The 17,987-nt window shown below is 40.2% G+C and overlaps 1 protein-coding gene across 1 annotated transcript in view; it reads right to left on the reverse strand.

The window, feature by feature from the left end:
• The window catches only part of LOC109919653 (voltage-dependent T-type calcium channel subunit alpha-1G-like), a 288,516-nt gene that overhangs the window by 61,283 nt on the left and 209,246 nt on the right, over positions 1-17,987 (reverse strand). Inside the window, exons 24-25 of the mRNA XM_048610895.1 lie at positions 2,158-2,309; positions 916-1,025 (exon numbers count right to left, since the gene is read on the reverse strand). Of these exons, the coding sequence (XP_048466852.1) occupies positions 916-1,025; positions 2,158-2,309 (262 nt within the window). The remainder of the gene's footprint in view (positions 1-915; positions 1,026-2,157; positions 2,310-17,987) is intronic.

The raw sequence follows: 17,987 nt of genomic DNA on the forward strand, positions 1-17,987 counted from the left end.
AGTGGGGGGGGTGGTGGGGGGCAAAAGCATTGGGACTAGAGAGCAGTAGGTGGGGGAGGCGGCAGGGGCATTGGGACCCGAATGGGGGGTGCAGGGGTATTGGGACCTGAGTGAGGGGGTGGGAGTACAGGCAGGGGCTTTGGGACCTGATTGGGATTGGGAGTAGAGGCAGGGGCATTGGGTTCTCAGTGGAGGTGCAGGGGTGGGGGCAGGGACATTGGGATCTGAATGGGGTTGGGAGTAGAGGCAAGGGCATTGGAACTTCAGTGGGGGTGCAGGGACACTGGGACCTGAGAGGAGTGGGGGGGGTGGGATTGGGCCTGGGGAGAAAAGCTGGTGGGGAACGGGCACATGGGGGCCTGGCTGGGGGAGGAGTGTGTGAGGTAACTGGGACCTGGGGGTGGGGATGTGGAAGGATGGGAAGTTGGAGTGGGAAACTCTTCCTTCCCTCTCCAATTCACCGGGATTTCCCAATCTCTCCCGACTCTCTGCAGCTGAACGCCATCCAAAAGCACGTGGTTCAAGGCGCATACGCATTCGGTGCTGCCGTGACGTCACATGTACAAAGACGAGATGACGTTTGACCTGGATCAGTGCGCATGTGCATTTCTTGATTAGCACGTGCAGAGTTTCCCCCGCTTTCAGGTGTCAGCAGACTCTGTTTCTTGTAATTCAGGAGGAAAACCAGCAAAACTGGCAATTGATACAAACTGGGTTGTCTTGTATACTTCAGAATGGTGGACCAATACTTTCATTTCCAAGTCTTTCGCTGAAAATGCACCAATTAAGTAGGGCTTGAAAGATAAAGGCTTTTCCTCCTCTGTACCAACTAAAATAAACTGTCACTCTGGGAAGCGTGAAGCATTCATCTTCCCCACTGCACCTCCCAACTTTGGTACTGTTGTGGAATTTTACCTATCCTTGAAGAATCGGCGAAAACCAAAGGCAACCAGTTTGAATACAGACTCCAGGACAAAGATAATCGTGAAGATGTAGTTACAGATCTTCAAAGCCTCATCCAGAACCTGTGAACATTAGAGATTATGATTACATGTAAAGCATTACTTTAGAACAATGACAGAATTGCCTTTTTGTGGATACCAACTGATGTTTGACACAATAAGGTACAGTATAGAGGGAGGCCATTTGGACCATTTCATCATTGTTGGCTCTTTGGTATGGCCATTCAATTAATACTGCTCTTTCCCCATTGCCTTGTAATGCTTTCCCTTTTTTCTCTTTTGAAAATTGCAATTGAATTTGGTAATTCATATTTTTTTTCTAATTTATTTTGTTTTAAAACTCACCTGTTTTTGTCCTGTTAAAATTTACAGTTCAAATGTGCACATTTTAATCCAGTATATTAGGTTGATTCCTAAGATATATTGGTAACTATTACTGTGACAGAAGGATTTGTGAATCCATTGGAACTGTTATAATGGAATAGTGAGTGCTGGGGTTGTTAAACTATTCGGGATTGCTGCAAAAATATTCTCTTGGAAGACAGCAAGATTTGGGAGTTGAGAAATACTTCTGAATGGGTGACAGTGGCCAGAGAAGAAACCAATTGTGCGTTCAAAATTTGTCATGATTATATTACACAGTTGGTAGAATCTTAACATTCCAATAGATTTCACCTCCAAAATAATTGCTACCATTTATTTAGGAATCCTGTTAGTTTACCATGTCAGTTATCAAAAGTTGGGATTGTGTTGCTATAAGCAAGAGAGATGACAATGTGGATTTTCAATAAATGTGGTCGCTGTATTTTATTCAGTTTTCCAATCAATTATGTCTCAGACTATCAGTGTTACACTGTGGTTGTGAGTATCCAGCACTAAACTTCAGTGCAGTCGATATGAGTGACCAGCTTGCCAGAGGTACCACTCGATTGGATGGTATTGTTCCATGACCTCTTGGAGCCGGATTGGATGCATCACCTACTAATGTCATCAACACCAGCAGGATCTTTCACGCTCTTCAGTCCCAAAGATGTTTTGATGTTCAAGGTGAGTTGCAATTTATTGGCTCCAGTCATATTCCCTGCCAATACTTTAAAAGCAGTCAGTGTTAGGAAGCTGGGGGTGGTCACTGTCATAACTGTGACTGAGGCAATTTTTACGGTTTGTAGTTTGATGAGAAAACAATCATTCTTACCTTTGGTTGCTGATAATGTTCCATTGCCATGGTGATTACATTCAGCCCAATCACTACAGTGATGAACAAATCCAAATAATGGCTTGTGCACATTTTGTGGATGAGAAGCCGAGCAGGGGAATAGTCAGAGTAATAAGGTTTACACTGTGCTTCTAAATGGAGGCAAGACATTAAACAAAAAAAATTTAGGTTTTAAAACAATGTCATTTTCTGCGAGTTGTTATTTTTTCCATGCATTATAGAGCTCATTTCCTGCCAGGATAACTCCAGATATATTCAGTGTCGAAAGCAGCCAGCAAAAAAAAAGATAGGAATCCATCCATTGCAGGTCAGGTCTGAAAAGTACATCAGTTTGAGATCACAGGTATTCATCAAGATCTTTTGTTAAGATCACTGTTACGTGTGTTCTAGGAGGTTTAGCTCCTTGCATGCATTGCAATGACCCAGTGGTGTAAAAGTCTCCTGAACTTAGAGTGTCTTGTCTCACTACCTTAGCTTTCAAAAAAATTGGGGTCTATTCGTAAATAGATGATTCAATATTTTAGTCAACCACACCTTGAAACCAGAGGGCATATTGATTTCTTAGTTTGCTTGGGCTTATCAGTAACTAAGAATTTCTAATCTAAACTGTTAGAAATCATGTCATTTGAGTATTCTTTTAATCATGGTTTTCAGAAAATTATAGTGCAAGCCACCCATGATTAAATAGGACAAAAATATGAGGGAGCTTTACACTAATGGGTCGAAAACTATGCATTTTAGTTTGGGCACCTTTGCTTTTATGTTCCTCAATTACTTAGCACAAGTCACATATTTTATTAAATAAATTCTTCTATTTGTATATATTATTTAACTGATTAGCTCCATTTCTCTTAAAATAAATATGCAAAATTCTCGTTAAAGCACCAATGTTGACAGGATTGTTCTTTTGACACTGAAACTCTGAAGTGGTAATCATGAGTAATGTGCAGGTATAATTAGTCTCACAAGAGACTTGACTCTAGCTTGTTAGCTTTGTGAAACTCTCAACACTTTAAGCAGCAGCACTATGATTCAATGTTTTACAAGGGACTGCTCAATACAATCACCAGCACAATATACAGAAAAGGTAACTCCAAAAAATGCATTGTCAACAAATAGCCTTCTGAAGTAATAATGAAAATGTATTGCCTTACTATCTTACCACTATTTTGCTTCTATACCTACAATAAATATCAATTATTTGAACTTGCCTCCCTGCTTATTTCTCCTTCCAAGGTAGATGACCCCGAACTACAACAGATGCATCTAAGTTGCAATCTGTTGTGATTTAATAAGTGATGGAATCAGCTGAAGAGGCTTATCGGCTGTTCTAATACCTTCAATGTTTTCCTTAGTCAGCAGAGAGGGAGGGCATAGCGTATGACTTGTCTCTCAAAACCATTAATGCTGGCCCACTGCAGGAACTGTCAGCAATGGGAGGTTACATTTCCCCATCCCCAAACTCTCTCAATCATCACCAAGTCAAGCATCCACACCCCTTGCTAAGATAATGTGGTTGATACCAGAAAAAAAAGGGAGTGCCTTATTCCCAACTGATAATATCAAATGAGAATGGGGTCGAACCCCAAGTCATCTCTTCGAGAGCCTGGCTATCTGAGTTCTTCCAACTTGACTCTGGTCAGTAAAGTGAAAGGTAATGTTGCCATGATCCAACCAGACCGTAGGGGTGCTCTTTCATTAGAGACAGATGACTAGTGGTGTTTTAACCTGACAAGCAAGGGCAGGAATTATAAAATTAATGGTAGGCCCTGGATAGTGTTGTAGAACAGAGAGAACTAGGGGTTCAGTTACATGATTTGAAATTTGAATCATGGGTAGATAAGGTGGTTATGAAGGCGTTTAGCATGCTTGCCTTCATTGCTCAGACTTTTGAATATAGGAATTCAGACATTATATTGAGAATGTACAGGACACTGGTGAGGCCTTTTCTGGAGTACTGTGTCCAGTTCTGATCACCCTGCTATAGGAAGGATATTAAAGATATATGAAGGATTTAAATTGAAGAGTGTTCAGAAAAGATTTATCAGGATGTTGGCGGAGATGAGTTCTAAGGAGAGGTGGGATAGGCCAGGACTTTTTCCACTGGAGCGTAGGAGGTCAAGGGCTGACCGTATAGAGGTTTATAAAATCATGAGGGGCATAGATAAGGTGATAACAAAGATCTTTTCCCTAGGGTGGGTGAATTTAAAACTAGGGGGCATATTTTTAAGATGAGAGGAGAAAGATTTAAAAGGGATATGAGGGGCAACTTTTTTTACATAGTGGTTCGTGTGTGGAATGAATGCCAGAAGAAGTGGTAGATGCAGTTACAGTTACAACACTTAAAAGACGTTTGGAGAAGTACATGAATAGGAAAGGTTTGGAGGGAATATGGGCTAAGCCCAGGCAGGTGGGACTAGTTTAGTTTGGGAACATGGTCAGCATAGACTGGTTGGACCAAAGGGCCTGTTTCCATGCTGCATGACGCTGACTCTATGATAAGAGCAATGTCATCACTCCACAAATTTTATTCACTAGCCAACAAGTGCATCTCTCTCCATGCAACTGTCTGAGGCTGAAACAGATTGTTCACAGGTTTTGTGCCACGTATGATGTGGAGGTGAGCTTCCAAGCCACATATCTGCTCCATTACCGAGACCTCTTATTTTCATCTCTATAACCTCACTTGACTCCAGCCCTCCCTCACCAAGTCTCCAGCTGAAACCCTTCACCATGTCTTTGTTACCACCAGGCTTAAATGGTCCAATGATCTCCTGGGTAGGTTGCCATCTTCCACCCTCCACATGGCCATGATGTCATCCGAAACTCTGCTGCCATTTTTTAACTAGCAACAAGACCTAATCAACTACCAGCCCAGCGTTTGCTGGCCTGTGATCGCTAAAATTCTCCTCCTTATTTTCAAATAACTCCATGGCCTTACTCTGTCCTGGGCCTCCAACCTATCCAGCACTACAACCCATCATGTTCTCGGCCCATCTGCATTTCTGGCCTCTTGCATGTCCCCACTTTTAAATTACTACACCGTGGGGACTCGGTCTTCATCTGTCAAAGTCCTAAACATTTGTGCCTCTCCATCTCTCTGTGGCTCTTTATGACACCCCTTGAAACACAGGTATTGGTTATCTATTTAATAACCCCCTTATGAGATTTGTCATCAAAATTGCTCGATACAGTTCCACTGAGGTGCTTTGGGATGTTTGTTGCATCGAGGACACTTTATAAATGGAGGCTGGAGTTATTTTAAACTATTGACAGATTTTGGCACATGTCAAATCACCATTCCTTAAATATTTAGATTTTAAAAGGAATTCTTTTCTCGGTTGTCTTAAAATATTTGAGGTATTTCCAAATTGAGTCCTTGGAGAAATACAGTTCTGTGTGTGCAACAAACCAGACCCAAATTTAATTAATTTGTAATGTTATTCCTAGAAGAATAATAATATTGAAAGATACTATTGCCGATTTAACACTACAACCGAGAATTTATTTGGATCAAATGCCAATGTCAGAATATCGAATGATGTCTGGACTGGAGAATTTTAGCCATGTGTAAGATTGCTTAGGGCTGGGGTTGCTTTCTTTGGAACTGAGGACCTGATGGGGATCTGATTAAAGTGCAGAAAATTATGAGTGCTCTAGGGATAGTAGGTAGAATTACTCTTTTCCCCTTTGTTGAGAAGTGTATAACCATTGGGCATTACTTGAAAGAGGGGACTTGAAGGGAAATGTTTCCACCTGAAGGCTGGTGAGGAGTTGGCATGTGCTGTAATGGCAGTGTCGTAGACACAAAAATCCTCGCAACAATTAAAAAGGGCTTTGGTTACATTGTGAGCCATTAGGCTGAAGCCCTCAGAGCCGAACACTGGGAATAGGCTAGCTTTTGTCAGCATGGACTCAAAGATCTGAAAGGCACCTTACTTGGCTGTAAATTTCTATAATTGTCATGGAATTTATATGATCTCTTTCAACTGTACTACATTAACTTGAAACTTTCCACAGTGATTGGCAGGGTGGGAAACAATGTAGGCTATTGTGATGGACAGAAGGCATCCATGATGGAGTGATATAATTTTTGCTATCCTGCATGTATTAGAGTTAAAAAGAGGACTATATTGGTATTAGGCAGTCAATGCATGGCAGACTTAATACATTTTGCTAATCAATGAGGCGGCAAACATTTTACAATGGCACCTTGCTACTACCCAATGGTTTCCATGGGAATAGAAAACCAGTGCTTTGAGGTGGACTGTTCCACACCTTTATGTCACCCCTTTCAACTTGAAAGAGAATGGTTGGTTCTAAGGAGAGCAAAATAGCAATAAATGAGGGAAATTAAGCAAATTAAAGGGAACAAGATCAGCGAAATAAACAACCAGACCATAGTTTTACCCAAGCAGTTCCATTATATCTGATCATTAAAACTTGTCTACCCTTCAAATCTTTCTGTACAATGTGCTTTGATCAACTGAACAGTCCCTTCAGTCACACCGAGAGTTTATAATTAGTGCTTTCAGGTTGTCGATCTTTTTCCTTTATAATTCATACAGTGATTGGCTAACGAGAAATAACTTGTAAAATTTACCAATCCAATGTAACATTTTGAAAATCTAACATGTTGATCATGCAGCTGAATATATCATTAATAGCAACTTTTCTTTCGGCAATTAACAGTAGAATATATCTTCATGCAGTCGGTAAAGCTTAGATTATTATAAGACAATCTTCATGGACAGTCTTTAATAAGGAGGCATGGATCCATTTTAGATCGAACACAGGATCAAAAGCATTCATTTTGGAGTGTGGACGGACTAAGATTGGCTTCTTTATATTTTACTCACGTAATTACCTTCTGGCAATTTGTAGAAATAAAAGTGAAAAGATCAAATGGGAATTTAAAAATTACTGGTCAGTCCTCCACTGGAGTAACCTGGACAGTTCTGGCACTGAGCTTCAGGTGAGATGCCTTTGAGCACAGAGGAAGGTTCACTGGGTTGTTACCAGGGACAAAGGCATTCCTTTAAGGAGAAAAGTTCGAACTGTTTGTCAAGAAGTGACCTAACAAAGGGTTCCAGGGGTGACAATAAATTAGATAAAGAAAATTGTCCCCTGGTGAGTGGGTCAATAACACAGAGGTCATAGATTTAATATGATTGACAAATGATCGAGAGGGGAGATGAGGAGAAATCTTATCTGTCAGAGATTTGTCAGATCTGGATCTGAAAAGTTGGTGGAAGCCGATTCCACAAATAATTGCAAGAGGCTTAAACAATTTTTTGCGGATGCAGGATGTGCAAGGTTACGAATGGAACAGAAGTGAGGATGTAGCGCTAAGCACAATGGTCAAAGTGCTAGAAGATGCACGACAGGCCAAATAGCCTGTTTCTGTGCTATATATTTCTATGATTCAGTGCATCAGGGGAAGACTTTGGATTAGGCCTTGGTAATGGGAGAAGGAGACTATGTTAACAACGGGTTGTTGAATAAACAATGAGTCTGGCAGCATCTGTGAAGGAAAAGAGTTAACGTTTCGGGTCTGGTGACCCTTCCTCAGAAGGTCACCGGACACGAAACATTAACTTTTTTCCTTCACAGATGCTGCCAGACCTGCTGAGCTTTTCCAGCAACTTTTTTTTTGTTCCTGATTTGCAGCATCTGCAGTTTTTTAGGTTTTTATATTGAATAAACAACTAGCTTTAGAAATTTGAATAGGATGCATGGTGTAATATGGCTGCCAACTTAGTTATTGTTCACTAATGTCACCCCCTTAGTGGAAGTCCACGCCCAACTATTCTTACTTTCATCTCCATTTTAGTTTCCCTTTTAAGAGCCAATACTATATAGCGAAGAAGTTGATGGCCTGCGTTATACCTCATAATATTTGAGAAGAAAATGGTCAAGGTACTTCTGGCAGACCATTTTGCAAGTATCACATCAGCATTCAATCAATAGAAAAATGCTATTATTGTTAGTTCAAATGATGCTTTTTATTCCAGAAGAGGTGAAAAAAGGAGTCAAAAAAGGAAATACAAAACAATATTCATTCCAACTGCTATGAAATCTTTTTCTTATTTATTTATTCAGTCATGGGATGTAGGCATCAGTTGCTGGGCCAGCATTTATTGCTATCCCCAGTTGTCCTTAAAAAGGTGATGGCAAGCTGCTTTCTTAAATCCTGCAGGCTAAGTGGTGAAAGACCACCCACAGCATCGTTAGGAAAGCAGTTCCAGGATTTTGATTCAATGGTGCTGAAATAATGGCAATTTAGTTTCAAGTCAGGAATTGACATATTAAGTAGAAATGTTTTAAAATGTTTTTCAGGCCGTTTTCTTGGCATTACTTGTTTGAGTGCAACTTGGAGGCCCATGTTAAACTGCACGGATCTCAGAAGCCAGCTCTGTACTGTTCACTCCTTGAGCCTATTTGATCGACAGCATCAAATGCGGGCAACTTTGTACAGTGCTCCTGCACTTGTTAGGAGGTACTGGGCAAAGATGACCCAATTATGTTGAATTGTAACAGCCCAGAAAAGGAGGAGATTTCTATCCTATTCACCCATGCTGGTTTCAGGGTGCAATGGTCTCAGAGGTGAAAGCACAGCACAGGGCAAGTCTTACCTGCTCCAGGGGTGTGCCATAACACCTTTGAACGGCTTGATTAAAAATATCTACACAGTCACTTTGTCGCTAGGAGACATTCTGCTGTTCAGTGCAATAAAACAGAACCATCCAAATGAAATTGAAATATGTTCAATGAGATCATTCTCTGTTTGAAATTCACGAAAAGTTTTTGATAGTAGTCCATGACTCCTTATTGTTTGTCCCGCAGTTAAAACAGAAAACAGTTCAGTCTTGGGAAATACAGACAATTTCTGTGGCCTTTGTCACACATCAGAATACACACGCTGGCACAGCCAACAAAAGATACTACAAAGAACAGAGAGTTGGGATCAGAATCAGGGGGACCACATCGATGTCCTCAAAACTCGGATTGGACTGGATTAGACTGACTGACACCAAACCTAACAGATAATCAAATGTTAAAGCACGTGGCCTAGAACATATGTGGGGAACAGGAAACAAATTAGCAAATGAAAATTGCACAGTTGATCATAACATAAATGTTGGACACAATCAAGCTGTAAATCCAGCCATTAGACAACAAAAGTAGGAAGTTTGGCTTGATATTCTGAACACAGGAAAAGAGGTAGAGGATTCTTCTACATTCCCCCTCTATAGCCATCAGCACGTAATGTTAAATTGTGAATTTAGTGTGAAGCAGTGTATTGTTAAACCAGGGATATAACTCACTGCTTCTTAAATGGTGGGAGAATGCACCTCTAGTTACTTGATGAACAGGAACATCTGTTGTAAAAACAGAGAGTGCTGGTACATCATTGACTCCTTGAGAATTCATGGAATCCTGCTTGCTGATGGTAGAGGGGGTTGATGGGGTGATGTCATGGGGGTTATGGATGTGACCGAACTCTCTACAATGTTTTCTTAGGCTCAACTCAAAGGTGAAAAAATTTCAAATTTCTGTACTTCATAGGCTTGAATGCTTGGATTCCCAATTTGTGTTCAGGTACATCTTCAAAATAGAGACAGGTCATTTGAGTCTGCTTATTGTGTGTGTATGTGAACAACCAGGTAGGCTGCAAGTAAGAGGGAACAGAGTAGTTTAAGGTTAAGGCTAATTTTACAGTTTTTTGCAGTGACACATGAGCAGAATGTCTTTTTCAACCAAAAACGTCCTTCAGCAACATTGCACCCCATAACATGTCATGACGGAGACTCTAAACCTCACAAGTAATCCTTACGGTCGTAAATTCTTATTACCTTAAGATTTTGAGAGTGTGATGTGTGTGTGTATGTAAGCGTCTTCTTTGTCAAAAGTATAAAGATAAAGGCAATTTGTTGTTTAGGTGTGGAACTCCTTGACTACATGTTTAGAGTGCTGGTTTTGTGTTTTGTAGGTCCTTGATCTGATAGTAATTGATAAAGCCTAGACTTCAGAATGCTTCAGAATATGGTTTTAAACAAAACACAAAACTCAATCGCAGCCCATTATCATTCAGCCGGGCAGTAAGAGTGCTGAATGTTAGCTGTTTTTTGACTGCCTCTTTTCTCATTTCTTACCTTACAGATCTGTGTAGGTGCCTTTTTCTAGGTGCCTATATTTTTACCATTATTTTCTCAAAACCAAAAAACTTTCCCCAAAATAAAGCAGATTTTCTTTCATTACCTATAATGGATGTGCTTTTGCCAATGTCTAAGGGAAGAAAATCTCAATTTTTATAAAATGTAAAAAACACACTGTAGATATCAGGATTTTTGTGTCAATGTAATTTGTGCTGTATGGGTCAAGTTTTGACTTGTTCAACATGTAATGCTCTGAAGGCTTTGGGGAAAGAGACATCTGCATTGATAACAACAAAGTGTGTTAGTGTCCTTACTGATATTCCCTAGTTTCAAAAATCATTAGTAGATATTGGCAAAGGGAATACTAAAACATTGCGACACAACAGACAGTCGAACAAACTATGAGGAGTCAGTACAAACACATATTTCACACAGACAGTATTAAATAATTAAAAAAGAACCTGACAAACACACATGGAGACAAACCACAGTGGTCTTTCTGAGTCTGCATTTGAAGAGTGGGAATCTTTGGAATGAACAAATGGAGATAAATTATAGGAGCCTTGTAATTTTTAACCAATCAGATAGTATTCCAGTTGTGTTACCAGCCAATTGGGGGATTGTATCCCATTGGAATTTACCTTATAATGACAGGTTTTCTAGCTCAGTATGACTGTTCAGGCTTAACAAATACAAAGGTGATTTAAGTTGACTGCAAACTCCGCTTGATGCCTTTCTCAGTGTAGTACTCTACTTAGATGCAGAATTTTTGCACTACTAATGACATTTTTTAGGGTTAATTTTTAAATTACAATTATGCAGCAGCATCAGTGTTGTCAATAAGACTATCAACAGCAACTGGAACCAAAATCATTGGATTCTTACAAACATTTTCCAAGCAGAACCTTGTGTTTATTTGTGCCTATGTATGGCAAACTTTCTTTTTACTCTTTTGATCTGTTCTAATCTCAAGGAGAGTTTTAAGATTCAACTGGCATTGGATTACTCCAAGGCAGGGAGTTTAAGGTATAGTAATGATGTTAATAAGTTCAATTGTTTTATGCCAGTTGAACCATACCTTGCTGAATAAAGACAAACCTCTGCGTGGCTGCAGCAATCTGTTCTGTGACTAATGATGTACATGTTTATTTGTGTTTACTCCAAAGGTGAAGCTTTGTCATTTGTTAGCAGCAATGCAACACCACATGCATGCTGCTCGATAGCACAGGGCTCAACTTTATATAGCGTCAACCTAGTTAACCTGTTAGTTAGAGAAGCAGATTTACCAGCGAGTTAATGTTAAGGGAGCCCTCACTAACAATAAACAAAAACACCGTGGTGGCTGCCAATCTTACTGGAGAAATGGCATGAACAGGCACCTCCTGATTCCTGCTGAAATTATAGGGAAGAGATGGAGGCCCCCTCCACAAACTGCCTGTGCAATTCTGCTCCGACTTCTATCCAGGGAAAATGTAATCTGGCAAACCGACATTGGTAGGGACATTGACAAGAGCTGGAAAAGCTCAGCTGACACATTAACATCACACAAAGGTGAGCAAAATGAGAGTTGATGCATATCTTTGCAAATGAGAGAGGATTGTCAAAGAGATGCTTTTAAACCCTCAAAATGGTGACCTTTTCTTTTGCTATGATATCTGAACTTGAAGGTTCAAAACTGAAGTGTCTCACTGGAGACACAGGAAGGTCACTGTCTAGTGCCTTAGGAGGTGACTCCATCGAGATGCAGCATCACCTTTTGAACCATCACCTTTCGAACTATCACGTTTCTAATAACTACCCCTGGCACAGCCCTCTTGACAAAGAGAATCGGGCTAGTCTGTCTTTTGATTATGTTTCATTTGCTTCTAGAACTGTTGGCAGAAGTATGCACATCTCAACATACCAAGGAAAACCCTCATAATGACTTGAGAAAAAGAGTTTTGGACCTGATTTCACAAATGAACTGAGAATATTCAATTAATTACTGCTCTACTCTTCAGGTTGAGACTTTTCCAACTAACACTGATTTGCCGCAACGGATGAGAAAATCAGAACTGTTACACAGAGAGCTTTTATTTAGATTTGAGATGACATTCCTAAGACTGCCAAGCATTTTTTGTTGTGAAGGGAACAGGAAACAAAGTCAGTTCGAAGGTGAAATTAACATTCAATTTTCTAACAAAATAATAATTTGCCATATCAGCCAATGATTGAGAAGCAATGTATCTAGCAATCAGACAGCTGCCTTATTAGATTTATCACTCATTTAAAGTTAATATTTATTTAAATCTTTGTTGGATAAAATCCACACCTATCTCTTAATTTATAAGAAAGCTTTTTTATTGCACTATTTCATTTCATTAACATTTAACAGTGGGTTTGTGAAATCTTATTCCCTACTCACACCGGGATGTCATTGAACAGGAACCAGTTTGAACATGATTTTGCCAGTTGAGTGCTTTTGAGAAATGAGCATCATCTTCATGTAGAACACTGTTATCAAAGTCTATTATCAATCTTCATATTACCTGACACAAGAAGAAAAAGACATATTGCCACAGGAGCAGCAGATAGCACTCCTATTGCAATTGCATACCAATAGACTAAGTGCACCAGTTCTGATTTTCTCATCTGTTTCGGCTAATCGGTGTTAGTTGGAAAAATCTCAACCTGAAGATTAGAGTAGTAACGAATTGAATATTCTCACCTGACACTTGTCAGGTCAGAATATAGTTGAATTTGGTAGGGACTCTTCAGATTATACTAAACAATTAATTTTGGTACTTTCAGACACTGGCTTTGTACGTAATCTTACCCAAAATCTTACGTTACCCAAAATGTAATCTTATTGATATGGCATCAGTTAAGTGCAGGTCATTCCTTTCCTGGAGCTTTCTGTCTGTCTGTGTGCAATTAAGGGCATTGATTATTTCACATCGTATTTGAGATCATAATGATCTGCATCACAAATTTGAAAGGCTGCATTTAGGTTGAAACTTAAGGAAGTAAAGTATTACCTGGGAAAATCGTGCAGGTCAGTGGTAAATCACAAGGCATGAAAATGAGTAAGTTTTTATTTAGTGTTCATCTTAACCATTTTTGGTTGCAGGGATGGAATTATGCACAGTTTTCCTCAGGAAGGTAAATGTGCACAGCTGGCGGGGCAGATTGTACATAGAGTTTGGAAAGAGCAGCCTCAATACATCAAATTATGTTTCATTTCTGCGCTTTTTAAAATGTTCTTAAATTTAAACAGGCCATTGGAAGCTGTTTGTAAACATGACCTCTCAGATTCTAATTATAATGGGCAGTCAAAGTGGGAATTGATTATTTTGCTGACTGATGTTTCAATCAATAACAACAGTGGAACACCCAGTTACTTTATAGACTACCACAATCCTGTTTTTTAAAGAATACAGCTGATCAAGGTTGAATAGTACATATTGCAATATTGGATCAATATCCTTGAGATTTTATTTGATGACCTGGGGAATTAGGGAGAAATTTCATAGCATCACGAGATTAGTAAATTGAATACGGAAGGTGACTGCATAAACTCTCGGATAGAAATGGTCTTTCATCATGCAACATTTTTAAAAGATTCCATGTTGATATTTGTATTTGTAAGCAATTTGCACAGGGACTGTACGTAAACAATTGGCTAAATTAGAGAGCATTCAATGATCAATTCAAATTACATGTAGTAAAGAATCTGAAACATTAATAAGTATTTGGTCTAACTAGTGTGATGATATTATGGCTGTAAGAGGTATATTTTGTCCTGGTCTTTTATGCAGAAACGTTGAGACAGAGGTGCTGAGCCATCTGCTTATAGCTAGTAAAGTAAACAGCTTTTGAGGCCTTAGGTTTTTTTTAAAAGTTGGAACAATAGAAGAAGCCTTAATGGGTGCCATCAAGCTTCCACAGAACCAGGATTTTTGGTTTCAGCTTTCTGCTGTACCGGGGTCTTGGAGCTGGATATGGAATTTCTTATTCCTCTCTCTGCTGCAACTAAAATCTGTTCCTGCTGCTGGAATTACATGTGAGACAATCTATTTTACCTTTGCCAAAAGTGTATTTATGGGATGTTACTACATTGGAACAGTCATTTATTAGTTAAGCATTTCAGTAGTTACAATTGAGCCAGTTCTTTTGTTTTAAGAAAAAGTTAGGGTCTAGTCTAGTTTAATATATTTTGAGAGGGTTTGGTCTGGTCCATAGCACTAGTGACTCCTCCATATCAGATTGGGCTGGAAAATTCAGAGTCCAGATTCAGTTCCTATTGATATTTGTATTTTCTCCATCAGCTATGTCCCAATTTTGGCAGACTTGCTAGACACACACCAGTGTGGTGGTGGGGAATGGGGCTGGATAAGGAAATTAAATGGGGACAAAGCTAGTCTGGCACAAATCTCCTGGTGGATCAAGAACTGATGCACTCCATCGGTGGATATGGGTTAAGCTGGCTTGTTTACATCAATTCTCAGGATGATCACTGTTCAGAAAGTCCAGCCTTTATTATCACCCCTAGTTACCCTGAGGAGAAGATGATGGCTTCTTATGATGGGAAAACCACTTTTAGACTGAATTTTGATACAACTGGAATCTCACTTAGATCAGCCCAGGCAAGGATGGCAGATTTCCTTCCCTAAAGAACACTATTGAATCATTTTAAATTGTACTATAATTCATCATTACCAAACCCCTATCGTGGTACTATAAACTCATTGTCTACATTATTAGTCCAGGATAGTAATCACCATATTACAAAACTGTTAGGGTTCAGGAGGATAATGGCACAGTTGCGAGTGTAGGCAAAATAATTTTCTCTCATTTGTTTTATTATATTGTCAATCTAATTTGGCAGCTGTCTTTTATTTGATGAACACAACTTATTCCTTGAGCCAATTATGCTGTTCAGTTTCACCGTCAATGCAAGGAACAACTCCACCTACACTTGAACATCTAGGAGAAGAGTTTCTGATCCTGAGACTTAGATGTTACAGTCGGTTTTACATTTAAAAAAAGTTAAGTCAGACTTATGTGGATTCAAGACTATCTGTTCTGATCTATTTCTGAGGTATTTTTAGGATTAGTGTTCAGGGTCTACATTGGCAACTAGGTTTCCTCTTTTACTGTGGTTCAACTCCCATGCTAACTTCAAATAAACTTTGCAGCTATTCCTGTGTATTTGTAAAGGTCTTGCATATGGTGACTATCACAGAGCTTATGTTTGTATCTTTTTCCAAAATGTGCTTGACTGTGCTGCAAAGGACCGCTCCCCAAGTAACTCAGCCCAATTCTCAACACTGAATCAGAAGGTCGTGTGTTCAAATCCAACTCCAGGGACCTGCGCACAAAATCTAGACCTAGCAGCCCAGTTTATTTCCAAGTGAATGCTATACTGTCGAAAGTTGACTTTTGGAAGTGACATTGATATGAAGCCTTGTCTACCACCTGAGATGACACAAAAGATCCATGGTACAATTCCGAAGAGGAGCATGGCAGTTGGTACTGATGCTTTGGTCAGTATGTGGCACTCAACCAACATCACTACAGCAGATGATGTGGTCATTATCATGTTGATGGGTGTAAACTAGTTGTTGTGTTCTGCTGTGTTACAGCAGTGACTACAATCACAAATCACTTCCTTGGCTGTAAATGTTTTTAGACGTGATCTAAGTGAGAGTACACTAGATTCCAGTGACAATTCTGGTATGTATGTTGGGAGATGGAGTTTTTAACAGTCTGGGCTGTCCCTGTCATTGAGTATAAGTACCTACCCTTTGCTCAATCCATCCCTGTGGACTGTATGGCTGGCTCCTTGACAGCAAGGCCAAAGTTCCCCTTCTCTTTTTGTCAGCTGGAAGTTCAATGCTTGCGAAAGCTTGTCACCTTTCCATGTAACTCCAGCCTCCAGCTGATGAAGGGTGGAACTCTCTGCTGTCTTTGTGGACAGCTTGCAATGTCCACATTACCCTAGACATCCAAAGCATGTAGAGAGTGATTTCCCAACCGTTTTAAAATGGGTTCCGATGTGGGCAGCTTGGGTGGACTCTCTCACTCAAGGCTTTTTCTTCATTCATTCATGGGATGAGGCATCACTGGCTGGGCTGGCATTTATTACCCATCCCTACTTGCCCAAAGGGCAGTTAAGTGTCACCCACATTGCTATGAGTCTGGAGTCACATGTAGTCCAGACCAGGTAAGGATGGCAGATTCCTTCCCTGAAGGTGTTAGTGAACCAGGTGGGTTTTTCCTTGACAATGGATATATGGTCATCATTAGCTTCTTAATTCCAGATTTTTATTGAATTCAAATTCCATCAACCATGGTGGGATTTGAACTCAGAACATTAGCTGCCCCCAGAACATTACCTGTCTCTGGATTAACAGTCCAGCGATAATACTACTAGACCATTGCCTCCTCTTAGGTGCTCAGTGACAGACCAGCACCGTTTCCCACATGCTGTGTGAGCCCACTGGCTCTGACTGTGCTCAAGAGCGGCCAACAAATTCAAGGACAGGGCGTTTATGACGATACATAGAAGCAGATAAACAGCTCAGCAAAAAGACCAACATAAATCTGACTTAATTTTTTCTGTAAAATCACTCACTGTTCCCAAGTGATTCAGAACTAAAACACGCTGGCAGGCTCTCTCTGGAATGTGTTACAGTTAAATATGAAATTTCAATGCTGACACAAGAAAAGAACAGGAGAAGAGAGATTCTGGAAAAGTCGCAAGAGCAGTGATAATATAGACATGTAGAGAAGCAAAGAAGGCTGCCTACACTTCACTAAACCTGTACTATATTTAGTTATTTAATAATAATCTCTAGGAGACACTTCTATTTAAATGGTGAATTTGACAATGCATCAACCAGTCACCACAATATATTTTATAAGAGGCTGCTCTCCTCTGGCAAATGTGTATCAAATTCTTGCAGCTTGGCTGTGGTTTGGAGGATAAAATTAACAGTTGATCCATTCAAAGCTTATCAGGGATAGGCAGAAATGTAGATTTGAGTTTACAAACAAATCAGACAAGATCTTATTGGATGTCAGAGCAGACTTGAGTAGGCCGTTCAGCCCATCCTACTCCTGATTTGAATGTTTGTCTGCAGCATCATGGTAGGGAGCAGGCAGGAGGGAAATCTCTGCAATGGGACTGCTTACATCCCAGCTGGAGGACAGCAGATTATCAGCTAAAACGTGAGGTCAGATAGCACCTGATCGAGGGTCAGTTCCTCCAAGAAGCTGGGTACCATCAGGGCCATACAGACTGTGGGGTGAAATAGTGACCCATTATTGCTTCAAAGGCCATCTGGATTCTATCGGCCATCCTCAGGTGATCAAAGGCCTATCTTTCGTAACCTAATTCCATGCCCATGTATTTCTTCAAAGGTGTACCCCTATCATCTTGTCAGGCAGTGTGTTTCAGATCCCAAAACCCTCTGGGTGAGAGCATTGCTCTCCTCAGCTCCTCGCTAATCCTTCTGCCAGTTTGCTTTACATGTATTTCATTTGCTGGGGCTGGCTTTGATCAAGGGGACTTTATGGAGCAGTGGGCAGCATTCCTGTCTCCCAGACAGAGGTTTTGGCAGCATGGGCCAGGTTTTTGGCTCCCAATGCTGTGTCCTTTCATCAGGC

Source organism: Rhincodon typus, chromosome 23, assembly GCF_021869965.1.
Source record: "Rhincodon typus isolate 14 chromosome 23, sRhiTyp1.1, whole genome shotgun sequence".
NCBI classification, from domain to species: Eukaryota; Metazoa; Chordata; class Chondrichthyes; order Orectolobiformes; family Rhincodontidae; genus Rhincodon; species Rhincodon typus.